Source organism: Lynx rufus, unplaced genomic scaffold (genome assembly GCF_022079265.1).
Source record: "Lynx rufus isolate CCGP_SWC_20201006 ecotype Redwood Valley unplaced genomic scaffold, mLynRuf1.p SCAF_2, whole genome shotgun sequence".
Taxonomy (NCBI): Eukaryota; Metazoa; Chordata; class Mammalia; order Carnivora; family Felidae; genus Lynx; species Lynx rufus.
Genome location: NW_025814834.1, coordinates 124,965,909 through 124,984,417, shown reverse-complemented (window position 1 = coordinate 124,984,417; position 18,509 = coordinate 124,965,909). Strand labels below are relative to the sequence as shown.

At 49.9% G+C, this 18,509-nt stretch overlaps 1 protein-coding gene across 4 annotated transcripts in view; it reads right to left on the bottom strand.

The window, feature by feature from the left end:
* Window positions 1-3,292: 3,292 nt before the first annotated feature.
* SYT6 (synaptotagmin 6) overlaps window positions 3,293-18,509 on the bottom strand; it is a 58,642-nt gene continuing 43,425 nt past the window's right edge. Inside the window, exons 4-7 of one of the 4 annotated variants that reach the window (XM_047085396.1) lie at window positions 15,548-15,668; window positions 10,733-10,904; window positions 9,363-9,513; window positions 3,293-3,364 (exon numbers count right to left, since the gene is read on the bottom strand). In XM_047085396.1, coding sequence (XP_046941352.1) covers window positions 3,293-3,364; window positions 9,363-9,513; window positions 10,733-10,904; window positions 15,548-15,668 — 516 coding nt within the window. Of the gene's footprint in view, window positions 3,365-4,981; window positions 5,000-9,362; window positions 9,514-10,732; window positions 10,905-15,547; window positions 15,669-18,509 lie in introns of those variants that run through there. The other 3 variants (XM_047085399.1, XM_047085397.1, XM_047085398.1) reach the window with 3 other exon arrangements.

Below are 18,509 nucleotides of genomic sequence, written 5' to 3'. Positions count from 1 at the left end.
CCTAAATTAATTAAAAGCTGGGGGTGAGTGGAGAGGATATTCTATTAATTCAGAATGTTCTTTTTAAAATTTCCAGCCTGCAGTAGGATTTTTCTCCTCATTCAGCCAAGTGGTGTTTCATGAGAGTTAGCAGGATTCCTCTCTGGGTGGGCGAAAGCATGGCACTTTCCAGGTTCGAGCGTGCAACCCGCTTCCCTGGGCATCTGGAGGGGCCGTTCGCTTGTGGAGTTGAACAGCTCAGGAGACAGCACAGCCCCGTGCACCAAATGCTCTGGGAGCCATCAGCCTGGCAAAACGCAGGTGTATTCCAGGCTCTTGGGGTATGCAGGGATTCCTTGCGCGGAACAAAAACCAAACAAGCCCTACCGCTGTACCTCGGACGGAAGGGAAGTGGTTATCTCTGTGAAACAAAGCTTAAAGGTAAAAAAGCTCTGCAGTGTCCTGTGTGCATGCAGACGGCTAAACCTCAGGAACATACAATGACAAGAGAAATGGGGGAGAGACGGATATTTAATTGAATAAAAACTCCAGGCTGTGACAGGGGCGGGGAGACACGAAGCAGTAATGAACAACATAATTTTTTAAATGACGATGCAATTAGTTAACATCCTGAATATGTGAAGGAAGGGGGAGAGGCATCTTTTAGCCCAGAAACACTGCTAAACAAAGAAGGGAACTTTGCTTTAAAACAAAAACAAAAACAAAAACAAAAACAAAACACTTCTATATGCAAAAGGCCCTGATTATCATGACTTGAGCAAAGCTCAAAATGCCAAGACAGGAAAGAGGTTTCTCCTGGCAGAGAAGCTAACAAATGAATCAACTTTGTATTTCATTTTGTTCTGAAACTTGTAATTCATTTTATTCTCATCCGCGAGGAAGAGGTATTGGGCTAGATAATGACGTTGGCAGACATTCAGGTTCATTCATGCTGTGGGTTGAGGACTAGTCTCCCCAGAAGATGCTTGGGGGGTGAGGCTCCTGCTGCTGAGAGCCTCCCTAGCCTGGGCTTTCCAGGCTGTAGAAACTTACCAAGGCTGCGACAGTGGAAGTGGCAACTGGGTCGGTGGTGGGGGGCAGACCACAATCTGCTCAGGAAACCATCTCCCAAAACCACGGGGAGTTTCGCTTGTGTGGGTCAGCTGCTTGGACATAAAAGGAATGTCTGAGAGCAGTCACTATCCCACCCTTCACACCGATCACACTCCCTCCTCCGAAAGGGTCCAGTGGTCATTCTCATGTGCCTAAGGGTTATGAGGATGGCAGCTGGACATGTGTTTTGAGCTCACTTCTGGAAGGATCCTCTCACACTAATTTCTGGGCTGTGACCCAGGAAACTCAGCTGTCCCCTTCCTAGTTGCAGGACCCACAGCATCTGCCCAGTGATTGAGATGGCCCTCTTGATGGAATCAGTCTAGAGTCAAGAGGCAGAAGAAAGTTTATGGCCTGTTGGAAGTCTTGTCATGACAAGAGGTTTTTTGTCCTTTTTTGTCATGACATGAGGTTTTTTCTCCTTCTGGAAAGAACATCCAGCCACAGTACTGCCCGACCAGGACGGCCTATCAATCACAAGACATTTGGGGAGAAAGCTTATCTTTATACAATGACTCACATTAGCTCCTAGCCTAAGGCTCAATACAGAGTAGAGTTTGGGTTTATCTGCCTTTACTTTTATGAGCTGAAAACTTCTCTGGCCACAATATCCTGGTCATCCTCATGTCTAGTCTGAACTCTGGGTAGAAGACACTGCCCAAAGTCATATCAGCAGAGAAACCTGAACACTTGGCTTAAAGTGAATGTTACTTTATTGAGTTTCTGCTCCTAAAGCACGTGACATATACAAAGAATAAGACACAAGGTGTGTGAGTAGCTTTTCCGTTCTTGACCTTCCCAATGGCAGAAGAAGGGGCTCTTCAGCAGACTTGCCTCTTGAAAGTCACACACACACGACTCTGGAAGTTGGCATTGTGTATTCACAAGATACAGTGGCAACTCACCTCCAGGAATTTACCAGGGCTATACAGACTGAGATTAAGCAAACCAACTTGAGTTATAGGGGGTTGGTGGGAAGGCCACTAGTAACTCAACAAAAACGTACTATGACAATGCAGAACACTTGAAACATTTTTTTTTTCCTAAACTGAATTTGGCCTAAGGTAGAGGTCTAAAGGAGAAAAAAACCGAAACCTTCACTACCACTGAAACAAACACTGAAGTACTTAGTAATTTATAGAACTAAAGTTGAAGATGAACATTGTCCCAGAGTCAAGAGGGGGTGGGGGGGCGCTGAAATACTCTTAAGTTGACTTTGTTTCAATCAAGAAGATTCTCTTCAGAGAAAAATGGCTTCCAGCTCTGACTTGGATTAAAACTCCCCATTTTCCAAAGAACATTTTATCCAGGTTCTTCTCTGATCTACCGAGGCATTTGAAACAGTTGCTTGATACTTCATGGCATTTTAAAGCTATGCATAACACAGAAGTCATTCTGGAACCTGGGTGCCTTCTTTTCTTTACCATGAAGGTTATTTCTGAGAACAAAGATCTGTTTTCAAACAACGGTGGTCATTAACTGTGGTGTGCCAGAAAACATAGGGCATGTTTAGTGTCGGCAGAATCCTTCCTAAAGAAAGTGGCTAAGTTCCCATGAGGAATCAAGACATTCGTTCAATGCATGAGGAAAGTCAACAAGGAAGTGGGGGAAGGAGCCCTCACAACCAGCGGAAGGTGCACAGACACCTCGGAGCCCCAGTGATTTCAGCACAGGACCAGGAGTCTTCATCTCGGTCTGTGTCGCATCAGCGAAGAGCTTCCAAGGGTCATAACTCGCCTCGTAAAGGCTCGTGGCCCGATCTGCACCCTTCGGCGGGCCACTGCAGAAGCAGCCATTCTTCCAGTCCGCTTCCTTCGTCTCCAGGGTTGTGGAGCTTGGTGGAGACACAAAACTTCAGGAACTCAAACCACCTCCCCCGAAAAGGTGACTATTTTACATTGTATTTTATATGAACCAACCTCTGGGCTCTCCACTCTTCTTTCTTTCCTACTATTTCCCCCTTCTTTTCTTGGCAGCAGATCCATAAAAAGTGAAAACCACAGAAAACATCACCTTGGGAGACAAAAACGACTAAGACAGGTCCAGCCGCTCGACAAATGTCTTGGCCTTGACCTACACAGGAGCGGTTAAGACTCGTGCTACCGCTGCCGCTGCTCCTGCGTAACACTGTGTTTGGACAGTTGAACAAGTGCAAAAAAGAACGTCGCGGAGTCCCCTCGGTGTCGCCCGGCCGCGCAGCTCATGGTGTGGGAGGTGGTTTCGGGGACGGGCAGGAGCTCTCACTGTCAAAGCTGGCAGCCCGGCCCTGCCACTGCGGAGAGGGGAGAAGGCTGGTTATTGATCGCCAAGGGGGTTTGCATTTCAACTTTCAAAACTTCTCTGGCCCATGCACTGAATTCACCTTTCCCGGCTTTTCATAAGCTTTCTGGAATTTTGCTGTCAGCCATGCAAAAACAGAAGGAAAAGAGCTGTAGGGCTTCTAGTTTGGAATACCTGATTTTTAGAAAAGACCTACTGCAGAGATAATTAAAGCTTTCTCCACTGTGCAGTGTGTGTGTGTGTGCGTGTGTGCGTGTGTGTGCGTGTGTGTTAATGAGGTGCTATGACTGGGCCATTTCTGAGTGCTTCAGCCATTTCTCACACTGAAAATCAGATTATGTTAGCAGCAAAAGAGGCAGTCTACAGAGTATGCCCTTATTGCCAAGAATCCATGATCATGAATTATTAGCAATTTGTCTGGGGGCTGTTAGCACAGCTACAAACCTGATATTGCTTTAGCTCTGTGCTCTCTTTCTTAGGCTTAATGCTTCCTATGGGCATTCGCACCCACCTCGTGAGGAGGTGGCAGTGTGAGGGGGGCAGCCCGTTCCCCTTTCTGGGGCATCCCCTTCCTTCTCCCATCTCACAGGTTGCCCCCTCTCAGCCCCACCCTGCCCCTGCTGTCAAAGTTGGTGATGTAATGAGGCGTAATGGAGTGAAGGAGAGGGCTGAGGATGAATGGACCCGTGCCTGAGCCATTCGACCCTTCCTTCAATTGAAAAGCCAGTCATGCTGGAGCAATGCATTCTGGGCAAAGATCTGACCCCGGGCATATTGTTGACCTATCTTGCAGCTGTGTAACTTCAAAGTGAGGCAGTGTCCACTGCTCATTCCATCTTTCTTGTGAGCTGGGAAGACCCAGACCTCTCCCAGGTGCCCGTGGGACAGTGCTCCAGAGAGTCAGGGAGGGAGGGGGTTGAGATGGCCCTTCGGCACTGAAGTACAGCCCTTCCACTTCCCCCGAACTTCGGGGGTCTCCATCGTGGAATGATGGGCCGAGTAGAAGCTATGCTGTGCATTTATGCATGAAAGGGGGGCGGGCTGGGGAAGGATGCAGTTCTCCCCACAGCACAGCCATTTCTAGATAGAGCTGGAAACCCACCGTGCTGAGGAGAGACCCAGACCAGTGGAGAACCTCCATGCTCCCAATTCTACGGAAAGCCCCTGCCACCTTCCCTGGACTTGGTCACTTAGTGCTCCCTGTGCTGGCTAACCAGCAGATCTTCATGACTAGCCAAACACCGGACAATCCGGTACTGATGACCACTGTCACGTGTCCTAGATCTGAGTGAGCTTAGCATGCCGGACCTGGAGGCAGGCCCAGGAGGTCATCCAGTCCGGAATCTCGTCCTTGCGGATAACAGAATCAAGACACAGAGAAGTCAAGATACAGCTAGTCAAGGGCAGAGCCAGGATGTGAAACCAGGTCTCCTCATTCCCAGCTCGGCGTTCTTTCTGCTCTGTTCCACCACCGCCTTAGCATCTGGCCACACCAGGGGAAGGAGATGCGACTTGTGAGAAGAAACCTAACCTCTTTGGGTCCACACCGGGTACTTACTCCTAACTCCAGGTGGTAGTCTCTCTGCTTGCAGCATCCACGTGAATGAAATCACAACCGAGGGTTTCCCTGGTGAAATATTTTAAATACATGAATGCCTGGTTGTTGAGCCCGCTGTGACCTCTGACTCAAGTGTTTCCTAACCAGAAGGTGACATGAGATGATTACTAATGCTTGCATTCGACACACCTTTACTTTAGGAATTGTACTGTTTTCTGCCAGGACCTTTGATGTCGGTGCAAGGTACATTGTAATTGCCGGCTTCTCCCCTGGGGAAGCATGCCACCTAAACAATCTGATTTGTAGGCCAGTTCAGAGGAGAAAAACGAAGTGGCTACACAGAGTACCTTTTTTTCTCTATGTAATAGCCCAAAGAGAAGTCACACGGAGCGTAATTATTAATCCGGGACAAATGAAGAAGGCACACTCGCTCCCCTGTCAGCCCCTGATTTTTTCTATGAAGATAAACAGAGGAGGGAGATGGGGTCCGTGGACGATGGGGAAGTGAATGGTTCTAGCAGGATTATCATGGTGGCTCTGAAATAGCAAAGAACTGACCCTGGCACACAGGGTGGCTGTGTTCCAGTAAGCCCTTTTATTGTTCTGAAATGGGTCACGTTCCAACAGATCTAAAAATCTCCGGAAGCTGATCTAAACTTGGTGCTCCATGATAAAAATGCCTTGGAGAAGGCTGCTGGTCAACCTGGGCTCTGTGTGTGGTGAAATCAATGATACGCAGCACCGGGCAGGAGTGCTCAGAGAGAAGAGGGCCACAGCCCCCGCCAGAGAAGGATGCTCGCTGTGGCTTAATCAATTTCTACTCAGGAAAACATCCCAGCAGGGAAAAATACCTTTTCAGTTAGTTTGTTCCCCTCAACCTTATTTTAAAACCCCAAACAAGCGAGCAAGTATGGTGCCCTCTTGTTCTCATTAATAAAAAAGGAACGATCACAGCGCTTGAAACTCTTCTAAGAAAGGTACAATATAAATAGAGAGCGCTTTACAGAGATGATGCCATTTATCTGCCCGGGAGCTGGAGAATAAGATTTCTTTATGTACTATACAAATGGGAGAAACAGGTTCCAGGGGCAAGGTTCTTGTTCAGTGTCTAGCACAGAATCGAGGAGGCGAGCTGGGAGCTCTAAGGATGACTGAGAGGGATAAACGTTCAAGTACGATGCATCACGTGAGCCTAAAGAGGGTTTACTTCATATCTACCCGGTAGGCTTTTAGATGCATTTTTGTTAAAGATTCTCAAACTGTGGGTGCTAAAAGTGTAGGTGAAATCCTAAGTTGCCAAGATGAATGTCATTTTCAGCTTCTTCATACAGAGAACTGATCAGCTGAGCGGAAAATGGTAGGGTAATGAGTGGGGGAGGGGCAGTCTCGGGAGCTTGGTGTGTGAGGTCAAGAAAAAAGTAAGCCCAAAGGATAGGAATCAATGTATTCTCTTTTCCTTTTCCATATACTGTTACTTTCCCTTCACTGTCTCATCAAATATTCATTTTCAAGGGCTTGATTCCATTTTATCTTTCTTTCTTTTGTAGTCTGGACTAGTGAGTCAGGGTTTTCAAAGAAACGGGACTTGGAATCAATTATTTGGCTTAATTAGGTTGTATTCATCATGGAGTGATTCTGGAACCGAGTCCCGGCACCCCCGTGCCACTCTGCACCCACCCCCAACTCCAGCCGCCTCCGGCCGGTTGCTTCCGGTTTGCGTGGACACACCAGCCCAGTTATAATGCCGGTTATCTTTCTGAGGTGGTGCAACGTGAGGGCTCACTGTCTCCACTAGTGATCATTTAAGGGTCCGAGTTTCCAGAAGAGCAGAGATGACAGGAGCCTACCGCCTCATTTACCAACCAGGAAACGGGAAACCAGAAGAGGCAGTGAGTTGCCTGAAGCCCTGCAGCCCGTCGGGGACCTCTCAGCTTACGTGTCCCTCCCCCTAACCCATCCTGAACACTTCAGTGTACTTATTCTACTCTTAACGTATCTCCAATGGATTTAAAAATGGGGGAGGGGGCAGGGCACCCTCCCCTGGTTGATTCAACCCTGCATTCAAGTGAGGTACCAGGTGTGGTCTCTGGGCACCTACTGTTCTGTCTAGGAGCTGCCTCCTGAGTAGGCAGAGGCTGGTCGTGGGTACCGCACCCACACCCTGCAGACAGAGCCTTCTGGATAAGAGGAGGCAGAAGATCTCCTGGGGGAAGGGAGCCGGGGAGGTGAGGGATGGGACTGGCCTCAGTCATTTAAGTTTCACAGAAGCTGTGGTAGAATCAAGGAAACCACAAGACAGAAACATGAGGCCTCAGATGACCAGGAACTTTGTGTCTATGACTTACTTCTCCACACTGGCCTTGAAGGCACGCCTACCTGAGTAGGTAAATCAATTAGCTTGGCTCCTAGAACCTTCTATCCCCCACATGATTCCACATGTCCAAATCCCCTCAGCTCCCAGTCTCTCTTAAGACACCTCACACTGCAGAGGCGCCTGGGTGGCTCAGTCGGTTAAGCATCCACTTTGGCTCAGGTCATGATCTCACGGTTTGTGAGTTCGAGCCCTGAGTCAGGCTCTGTGCTGTCAGCTTGGAGCCTGGAGCCTGCTTCGGATTCTGTGTCTCCCTCTTTCTCTGCCCTTCCCCCACTGCACTCTGTCTCTCTCTCTCTGTCTCTCAAAATAAATAAAACATTTAAAAAAATTAAAAAAAAAAAGACACCTCACACTGCTCTGAGGTGGAAACAGTAGAAACACTGGAAATAGGTGGAAACAGACCTGTCCACCCCGAAAAGAAAAGGGAGCTGGGAGGTCCTCTGGGTTTGGCTCCCACAGCTTTCCTGTGTCACAGAACCTAAAGAAGGGATTAAAGTTGACCCTTGAACAACATCAGGATTAGGGGCACTGACCCTCCACACAGTCAAGAATCTGAGTATCGCTTTTTCCTCCCCCAAATCTTAACTACTCACGTTCTGTTGACCGGAAGCAGCCTTACCGATAACATAAACAGTCAATTAACACATATTTTGTATGTTATGGGAATTCTATACTGTATTCTTACAATAAAGTAAGCTAGAGAGAAAAATGTTATTAGGAAAGTCATCTGGGTGGAGTGCCAGGGTGGCTCAGTCGGTTGAGCATCCGACTTCGGCTCAGGTCATGATCCCGAAGTTCATGAGTTCGAGCCCTGCGTCGGGCTCTGTGCTGACAGCTCAGAGCCTGGAGCCTGCTTCAGATTCTGTGTCTCCCTCTCTCTCGGCCCCTCCCCTACTTGCTCTCTGTCCCTCCATCTCTCTTGAAGATAAATAAACATTAAAAAAAAATTTTTTTAAATAAAGTCATCAGGGAGAGAAAATACATTTACAGTACTGTACTATATTTGTATATATAAAAAAAAGTCCACACCTAAGTGGACCCACACAGTTCAAACCGTGTTGTTCAAAGGTCAACTGTACTGTTTTTAAGGTGACTGCTTTTCAGCTGAGGGGCCACGTGGTGTAAGGGTTAAAGCTTTATTTTTTTCATTAGATTTTCCAACTTTATGCTCTAGACTTCCTAGGCTTGAAGGCCAGGATGAACAAGCAATCACCTGCTGTTTAGGATACGGAATGGGTATGAGATACTCAAAATGAGGTTTAAAGCTCGCCTGGCGACCCCCACATCTCAACCCATTTGAGAAAAAGCAGGCCTGGGAGCCACCAGGGTGATACATAGCAGGATCTTACATTGGCAGAGTTTGGCGGAGGGGAAGCCAACTGTCAATGTCACTGGAAGGGACATTTTCTTTGCAGTTGAGAGAAATGATTGGCTCCAGATTATTATATAGCAAGGCCAAAGGGGCCAAGATTGGAGCCCAGGGCTCAGGACTCCTGGGCAGTGCTCCATCCATCATATCTCTGTTAGGATGTGGTCACACGGTGTGCCGCCTTGAAGCCACGCTCCGTCCAACAACGGGAGAACCAGCATTTGTGGTGGCAGGATCTGATCTCTGGCCATCTGCATCCAGGCAATGAAGACTGCCTTGGGACCACCTGGCTAGAGCCTCAGGGAACCTAGTGCTTCCACGGCCACGTTCTGATCTCAGCCTCTTGGGGCTTTCTCCCAAAGGACTGACTCGGCCCCGGGGGCTTCGTGAAAGCATTCTGGGCCTGGCACAGTGGAGCTGCTGGGAAGGCTTCCTCCAAGTTCTAATTTTCCGTTTAGAACTCAGTGTCACTTTCAATATGCTCGACATCAGAGGCTTTTTGTCAGGAAGCTTCCCACTGTCCTCCTCCATTTCCTTCCTGCCTGTTCCGCACTGGGTGAGAAGCACGTAGCCCCCGCACACCCCGGAAAGGACCCACGAAGGCGAGGTCGTACAGCCGCCGACTGCCATTCTCCAGCCCACGCTGCCATGCGGCAAACTTGCCAAGGGCCAAGCGCGACCTCACCCACCTCTTTGAAGGATTTCTTTACCTCCACCAAGGAGTGCCAGTGTGCAATGGGCTTCCGTGGGTACGCCAGCATCTCGTTCCAGTGGTCTCTGCCCAGGCCTTCGGCATTGATCCCCACACGACACACTCCTATGATCTCATTGTGGCCCACTCTGAGGGAGAAACAAAGGGCCTGGTGCTGGTGACCAGACACGCTGTCAGAAAGGGGGGTCCTGGGGGCTGGGATTCTGCCCAGCAGATCTAACTCAGAATGCTGAGCTCTGAAAACAGATGCTTGGCAGGGCCTCGGAGTGCCGGCGGCAGTGAAACTTTGCCCACCCTCCTGGGGTGGACACTGACACAGACAGATGAGAAAAAGGTGACAAACTGCTTTGGAATCACAGGAAATGGTGGGCAGATGGCCGGACTTTAGGGAATGGGAGAGTTTAAGTCTCGTCCCTTATTGGACTCTGCTAGGACATCACAGCCTTGCTTGAGATCTCAGCATTTGGAAATAAATCACCCCGCTCTGAGTACTCTTTCTCCATACCCCCAAAGGCTAGAATGTGATTGATTCACTCAGCAAGAACATCAATCACCACTCAACTATGTTCAGCGAGCACCTACTATGCCTGAGAACTTGTGCTAAAAATCCTGGATGGAGGGTTTACTGCATGTTTTTTTTTGTTCTTCCTTCAGCTAGAGTGACACCTGGAGAGAAGGTGTCATGGTGGCTGGGGTGGTTGGAAAATATTTTTGAGCCGACCCTGACGGAAGAGAGGATTTGGATAAGTGGAAGAGAAGAAATATATCCAAGAAAGGGGAAATTAAGTTGGATAAATATGTTGGGTCCAGATTCTGGAAGGCCTTGAGAAGCTAGGGGAAGAGCCTATATAACAGGAGCCATTGATGGTTCTTGAGAAGGGTAGGTGCCAAAGAAAGTAGTCTTTTAGGAAGGCGTGCTTCTAGTGTGTTGGCAGGATTGAGCCAGGGCATGATGGAGGCAGGGGGCAGCTGGGACGCTGCACAGCCATCCCTGAGTGGGAATGGTAGCAGCACCAGAAATGGAGAGGAGGGAGGCATTTTAGAGGACAGATGACAGGACTTGGTGGCAGGGGGAGCAAGAGGAGTAGTCAGGGGCAAATTCAGGGAAACTAACGGGTAGATTGGCCCTTGATGGAAATGGGCCCTTCTGGGAAGCAAAACTTGAGCTTCTGCTCAGGGGAATCCACACTCTTCCTCAAACTTCTGCACCCTTCTTGGGTGGAGCCATATTTGAGGCCAATGGGATCCCGAGCCCTGAACCACAGGGTCCAAGGTCAGGACACCCTGTGCTGCATTGGTGTGGGCGTGAGGGGCAGGGAATCGTGGCCCTCTGGGACCAGCACCTACCGATCGTAATCCATAACCGAGATGAGCAGGTTGACTTGATCCATGTTCTCTGGGGGGATGTCAAAGATGATGGCTTCATTGTAGACAGGGTTGAGAGTGTTCTTCTTTATGGTCGTTTTCTTCTTCTTCAGTCTCCTCCCATCACAAAGCAGGGACACTTTGACATATGGATCTGTGCCAGTGGAGGGGTGATGGGAAGGGAAAGGGGCATGTTAGGGAGCATGTTAACCAGATGTCCTCGAACATCATTTGCAGCAGAGGGACGGAAGCCACAGACCTACTGTTGCTCATCAGATGGTATCAGTGGGTTGTTAAGATAATTAAACCACCTTGTATTTATTTATGTAGCACACCTGTCTCTGAGGACACTTCGTGCTTAATAAACACAGAGTCTTTAGCGACCTCAGGAGTATTGGGAGAGTGCCTAATGGACTTTCACTAATGGTGAAGCTGGCCTCAAATCAGACAGGACACCTGCCCATGGGTATGCAGATCACGGCCCTAAATCTCAGCTCCGTGATGGCCGGCTGGCTCCAAAGGGTGGTGAAGCTGAGCGAGGCACTCGGTTCCTTTCCCCGACTTGGAGTCCTTTTCCCTGGGGGTTTGTCAGCATTATTAGCCAAAGGATAAGGGAGTAAAAATAGATGTCGATGACACCCAAGGAGTAGCAGCGTGTCAGAGTAAATGAACAGCGACAATCACAACGCTGGTCCTGTCCTCCCCACCTGACAACAGGATTATGGGTCTCATTGTCCCAACAAGCTCATTTCCAGCTGGCATCAAGAAAGGCCCTGCTGTCTGCTTCCCCGGAAGCCCTTTCCTGCCCACTTCTGGGCAGAGGAGGAGGATGGGGCTGTGGCGGGGGCCGTGAGTAAGGCGGCTTCCTGAGATTCGGGGCAACCAGTTGACATTTCATTTCTCAGGGGGATCTTGGATTCTCTCCATCCCCAGAGGAGATGTCTTTTTACTGAACCTCCATGTGTCTCCCATCCCTATCTCTTCTTTTGTTTTCTATGAATAGGTATTTTGTGGTCATCCTTCTACCCTGAAATTTTCCACTCATCCAAGTGAAGTGACACCTATTGTATCTCATAGCACAGGTGTCTTAGACACCATCATAATTGTTATTTATGCCGCACAGCTCAAGAAACGGGAGGGCAACTCACAGCTAATAACAGCTTTTGAGAAGCTGATGTGCCGAGACACCTTCTTGCCCAGAAGCCAGGGTTCATGTGAATCTGTCAGCAGCTGTGGGCCAACCAGCCACTGCCTGGTGCCTTGATGCACAGGCATGCAGTTCTATCTCCTGGGCACCTGAGCACCCACCAGGCCCTCACGCTCCCCGGGCATCGCTCAGGGGGCAGCTGCGGCACCTCACCATGCAGAAGCTAGAGAGAGCCGACTAACCAATGTGACAGTGGCAGCTATGCCTTAACCTTGGGGGCACTTAGGTTTATGGGGGCTCTGGGGGGGACCATGATTAAACAGTAGGTGTTTAATCAACCCGCCGTCTCCAGTGACCCGTTTGGAAGGGCCCTCTCTTGGGGATGTTTTCAGTAAAAAGGAAGGCAGAGTTCCTAGAACCTCTGTGAGACAGCTTTCTGGTTTCTATAGGCTCTGTTGTCTAGGGATGTGCCCAGGACAGTGTTCAGGTCCAGGCGGTCAGGTAGGAAAGCTTGCCCCAAGACCTGTCGTTAACGTGGCAACTTCTAGACTCTATAAGATATACGCTGCCCTGGAAAGTGTCTTCAGGCTTGAGGCCGTTCAAGTGCTGGCTTGTTGCCCACCACGCCCATTTCCATGTACCTCCTAGACAACAGATTCCCATGTCACCAGGCTTGGAAAAATATGGCAGAGCCACCTGTCCCAATGGCCACTAGGCAAATGCTTATTACCGACTGGGAGATTCTCAGCTTCTTTCCCCAACTCTGTTTACCCCTCCGAGGTGTGTCCATTTACAAATTTCAGTGGGTGTATTTCCCTTGAAGAAATCATCAATCTTATGACCGTCCAAGAGGCTAAGCGGAGAGATGACTGTTCCTTTGGATTCTCTGGGGCAAAAATTTGTGGCTTCTAGTGGAGTGCTGGCTCCACAAGACCTTGGAAGTTGTTTCCTCTCTAACAGCCTCTGATGTGCTGTGCGGCTGAGGGAGAGAGCACGAAGGCTGGCAGTGTATTTCAGCCTCGTTGTCGTGAGAGCCATCATAGTCCAGCATTTACCAGACACTGTGCTGAGATTTATGTACATCATGTGTTTTAAACTTCCCCCCACCTCGATAAAATATTTATCATCTTCACCCCCTTTTATAAGTAGGGGAATTGAGGCAAGAGAGATTAAGGAACTTGCCTCAGGTTTGAACCTAGGTCTGTCTGTCTCCAAAGTTTACATTTTAAACCACTAGACTCAAATCAGTACAGACCGGATGTGGTGGAGATGGGTGGGTTTTGTGGCATCCGGACCCTTATTATTATTCTGTGTTATTTTCATTGTCATCATTGAAGTGTATGGGCTTAGAGAATTGGTTCATGACTGGTTAAAATCAAGGAGAATAGGAAGACCCATGGGTTCAGGGGTCGATGGCATAGAAATCAAGAACAGGCAATAAGCTCTATTCGCCCCCTGGTTTAGTCCAATATCAAAGCAGTCTGAGCTGATGGCAACCTCAAACTCATCCTCAAAAACAGGAGATCTAGTCTGAGAGGCCCCTGCCACGTATGCCCCCACGGTATCACCCGCTGACAAGGCTCCTCATGCTACATATTCATTCAGTCACTCATTCAAAACATATTTATGCAATGCCTATTGTGTTGCCATGCACCGTTCCAGACATTTGCTTACATCTGTGAACCAAATAGACAGAAATCTCTGACAAAAAGAGGACCCCTGAATGTTCCGCGTCAAGTTGAGATTTAATGCCAGATTCCAAACCCAGGTGCAAAAGAGGGTCAGTTGCGAGAGGGGGATTAGGATTTGGTGTGAGAAAAAAATCTCTCCCCCACAACCTTCTGATGTGGAACGGCCGTTATGATTACCTCAGTGGCTTCAGCATAAGCTCTCTCTCTCTAGCACATCAATTTAATTACACCGGAGAAGATAGTGTGGGGACTTAGGCAGCAAAATCCTATTTCCCTCAGCAGGCTGGAGAGTCCTCGGTGAATTCCTGTCCCTGGCACGCACTTATTTTGATATTAAAATGAAATCTACATCGGCTGTATTTTTGGAGGAAGCTGGCTTGCTGGGACCTAAGAGCTTTTCACATGTCGAGAGAGGCTCTTTAAGCTTCTCACCACAACTCCCCCCACCCCCCGCCGCCCCCCGCCCTGCGAAGTGCAGTGGTAGCTTCAGTGGAAGGAGAGGCATTAGGGTGGGTGCCATCTTGGGGAGCTTTTGGTCTAGAAGACATGAGTGCCACCCAGAGACAGCGGAGGCTGGGAGCAGAGGCTCCGAAGGATTCAGAGCGGCAAGAAGTACACATTACTTCAGTGTTTTCCAACCGTCTTTCCTCAAAGCCTCATTTTTCGGGGTCTAATACCTCATCTTCTTCCACCTACACCAGGTTGCACCTGGGCACAGATGTTCGCGGCTGGACCGTCCCCTCTTTATGGCCCCTGTGACAATACTAAGTTTTTCCAGGAAACAAATAATTAATGGATAAAAGCGAAAATCTCCCGTATACTCCCACCTAGGTTCAGAGGCACCTCCGGAGTGGTTTTCCGCTGGAAACCAGATTCATCACAAGCGCCTCTTGGGTGATGGGTCTTGGAAAACAAGCCTTTTCCTCCATTTGTAACTCTGAGCGCAGCTCAGACTGTTCTGTAAGTCTGCTCTTTGGGACACTTCACCCCATTTCGCTTCTTGAGCTAATTTGAGCAGATGGGGGAAGGAGGCTCCTGGGACCCACGCTACTCCTCTGCTTTATCAAAACTCAAATACCTTCTCTGACAACAACGTTGTCATGGGAAAGGACCTGTCTCTATAGCTGCCCCAAGCAAGCATTTCCTCGGTTTCTGGAAGAGGACTCATGCTTCCTGCTCTACTTAGCAGCTCTCCTGGCACTGAGGCTGGGGCCAGGAGCCCTGCAGGAAAAACTCAAATACAAATGCACTTTGCTTTTCAGTGGCCTCGCTCCTTTGACTAGGTCTTCGGGGCCGCCACAGGGCTGTGCGGACCTCCAAACATTTACATACTCAAACTTGACATAACCCTTCAAAGTCCTGGGGCCTCCTATAACTAGAAAAATTTTCCTTATTTATTTTTTTTTCTCCTACTGTGTTTATTCCTTATTCTCCGCCTCCTCTGAGGGAAAGAGCGATGGGAGTAGCTAATATCTACTGACTGCTTATTGCATGTCTGGCACAACTGTAAGGACTTAACATGAATCAACACGTTTATCCTTAAAGCAAACTGTGTAAGTTCTTTTTTCAGATTAGAAAATCAAAGCATTACACAGCAAGGGAGTGGCAGAACTGGAATTCAAGTCCAGAGTTGGGGCTTCTCTTCTAAGAACACTGACGGTTCCGGGCACCTGCGTGGCTCAGTAGGTTGAGCGTCTGACTTTAGCTCAGGTCACGATCTCAGGGTTCATGTCGGGCTCTGTGCTGACAGCTCAGAGCCTGGAGCCTGCTTCGGATTCTGTGTCTCCCTCTCTCTCTGCCCCTTCCCACTCGTGCTCTCTGTCTCTGTCTCTCTCTCAAAAATAAACGTTTAAAAAAAAGAACACTGATAGTTCTCCCTTCTCTCTAAACACCTTTCCAAGTCCTAATGTCTGGGTGGCTGGAAGGCCACATGGCAGACTACTTGGGTAGGAGAGGTACCTGAATAGCCTGTAATGTCCATCGCCTTGAGGTTCCGACATTTGATCACCGTGAGGGTGAGCCTGCCTGCTGTGGGCAGGTAGCACAGCGAGAACATGATCTCTCCCAGGTCCACGCTTTCCTGCAAAGAAGCAGACGAGAGGGCAGATGAGGGGTGCACAGGCCCCTGGGAAGTTGCTGCAGGCCACTCTGGGGCCCAGGAGAATGTTCTTCGAGGCAGACTGCCATGTCTGCCGGACCCGAGGGTCTGGCCTCCATGCTGGGAGTAGCTGGGACTAAACGATCACGATATCGCCTCTTCAGTAGAATTTGCCCCCTTCATTGTTCCTTCTGAAGTCTGCTCGGAGTCTGGAAGGACCTCAGGGTCCTGCTTTGTCCTGACTGGCCCTGCATGTGCCCCTCAGCTGCAGCCTCGGGACCAGCAGCCCCTCTGTGGCCCGGCCCTGTTCCCTTCCAGCTCGCCCTTCTGAGTCACTGGTCCCCTTGACTCCACACCCCAGCCCCTTGCCTGGCTCGTGGTCGTGACCGTGTCCTGCACAAGACCCACCTCAGCCATCCGGTGCTCTCTCCCAGCATGTCTGCTTCCAGCCCTCAGCTCAGCTGTTCCTCACCAGTCCCTCTACTTCCTCGCCTCTCTGGAGACCCACCCAGCTCTCTCGCCTCCAGGCCTCAGTGTGGAAACACAAGGGATCGCGACCTCACTCTGGCCATTCTGGCCTTCTGGGAATTCTGGAATTCGAGCCCAGAGCTGGCCATGCCGCAGACCGAGGGGTGTACACTCCCCGTCCCAGGTTTGTGCCAGGTCTTGGATCCACCTTGTCCTTTTTCCTTAAATGTGGTCATCCTTCAAAAACGACCCCAGCAGAGTACACGCTCTGCTGTCTCTCCTAGGGGTCCTAATCCTAGGAAGTTTCTGAGCAACAGGGAAGAGGAAAACTTCAAACAGGGTAAAGACGTCTGCTTGTCAGTTACATAGTTCTTTTCTGGACTGCTTCCTCTTCTTGCCCCCCACTTGATGAAGGAGAACGCTGTTGCTCTGAAACCTGCCCTGAGGCCCTGGGGCTGGCCTGGTGCCCCCCCCCCACCCCAGGTGGAGGAGGAAGGCAGGGTTTGGGGGGGTGGCTCTGATCTCAGATGGGGCCATCTGCTCCTTCAGTCAACAAATGTTCGCTGAGCACCTACTGTGTGCGGGGTGTTGTTCTGGGAAAGAACAAAATGCACAAAAACCCCTGCCCTCACGGAGCTTACATTTTTACTTGGGTAAAGGACAAGAAACAAAGGTAAATAAGTCAGTAAAAAGTACCAAGGAGAAGGGCGCCCGGGTGGCTCAGGGGGTTGAGCATCTAACTCTTGATTTCGGCTCAGGTCATGATCTCACAGTTCGTGGGTGTGAGCCCTTTGTCCAGCTCTGCTCTGACAGCTTGGGATTCTCTGTCTCCCACTCTCTCCGCTCCCCCTGCCCCCCCCCCCCCCGGTCATGCATGTGTTCTCTCTCTTAAAATAAATATATAAAAACTTAAAAAAAAAAGTATCAAGGAGGAAAAAGTAAGGCAGGTAAAGGAGATAGTTAATGTTCGTGGGGGAAGCCATAGCTCTTGACGTTTTAGACAGGCTGGCCAGGGAGGGCCTCCTTGAGGAGGGCACTTGTGAGAAGGAGAGCAGTCAAGGATGACAGCAAGGCTTTTGTCCCTTTTGACAAAGAACTCCCCTTGACTGTGTACTCCTAGAGACACCTGATACCTGAGCCCAACTGGAGAATAATGTAAGACGCTCCCAACCCCTTCCCGAGCCTGTGGGCCCCATGCCCTCCTCTAGATGGAACCTTGCCCTAGCCCAAGATTTGTCTTGGTAATTTTACTCGCCCCACAATTAAATCCCAGAGTAGCAGAAGGAGGGGGTCTGGCTGGGGCAGAGCTGGACACCCTGGAGAGGCGGGACCCCCTCCAGCACACAGAACCCTGTGGCACCAAGGACCCAGCAACCCCAGACCAACACCCACCAACCAGCTCCTGTGTTTGCAGGAACTCTGCAAGGCAGAGAGTGCTGTCACCATCCCCTCCACTTCGCAGACGGAGAGCTCAGGGTTCAAACTCCCATCTCAGAGCTCTGCCCAGGCTTATACAGCTGGTGGGAGACACAGCGGGACTCCCGACTCTTAGGAGAGTGCTCCTTACACTCGCTCCATCTTGGAGCACCTTCCAGCTTACTGAGGAAGCACCGCAGGGTGACCCTGGCTCCTCCAGACCTTACTCCACAGCTTCCTGCAGCTGTCCATTTGTTTGTCAGTTCACGTTGACCAAGAACCTGCCGGAAGCACTGTGCTTTGTGGAGAGTAGAAAGTCCCCCCCTCAACACGCACACGGTCTAGTAGGGTGTCACCAGTTAAAATAAGGTGCCAGGATCCCCACCTCCCTCAGGGGCGTCTCTTGTCTCCCTAGCCCTCTAGTCCAGGGAGGGAGGGAGACACAGGAAACGGCCCTGAGACATGGTGTCGAGGGAGCGTGATGGTCCCCTCCTGCAGCAGGTCCCCGGCGCACCTGGCTGAAAGTCCTATCTCTGACCAAGGCACTGAGGTACGAGGGGGCCCCCAGTTCTCTTCATGTCCCATATAACCCTCCTCAGTTCATTCCTGCCCAAAGCTAGAGAAGCCTTTCCGACTCAGCAACAGCAATGAGAACTAACACTCCTGCGTGGCTACCATGTGCCAAGTCCTTCAAAGCCAAATGATCTCAGGAAGCCTTGCCACAGCCTTACGAGGTACGTGCTCTTATTATCCCCACTGCAAACAGGAGAAAAGGACTGTTTGGTGAAGTTAAGTAGCTTGCCCGAGGTCACATGCCTAGTGAGTGGTCTGGTGTCAGATTTACACAGATGTGCTGCTGCTCAAACACCCCCAGTGGCTCCCCTTGTTCCATTTCTGGAATCAAAGCCCATCTTCTTAGCTTGCACTAAGGACCCTCAA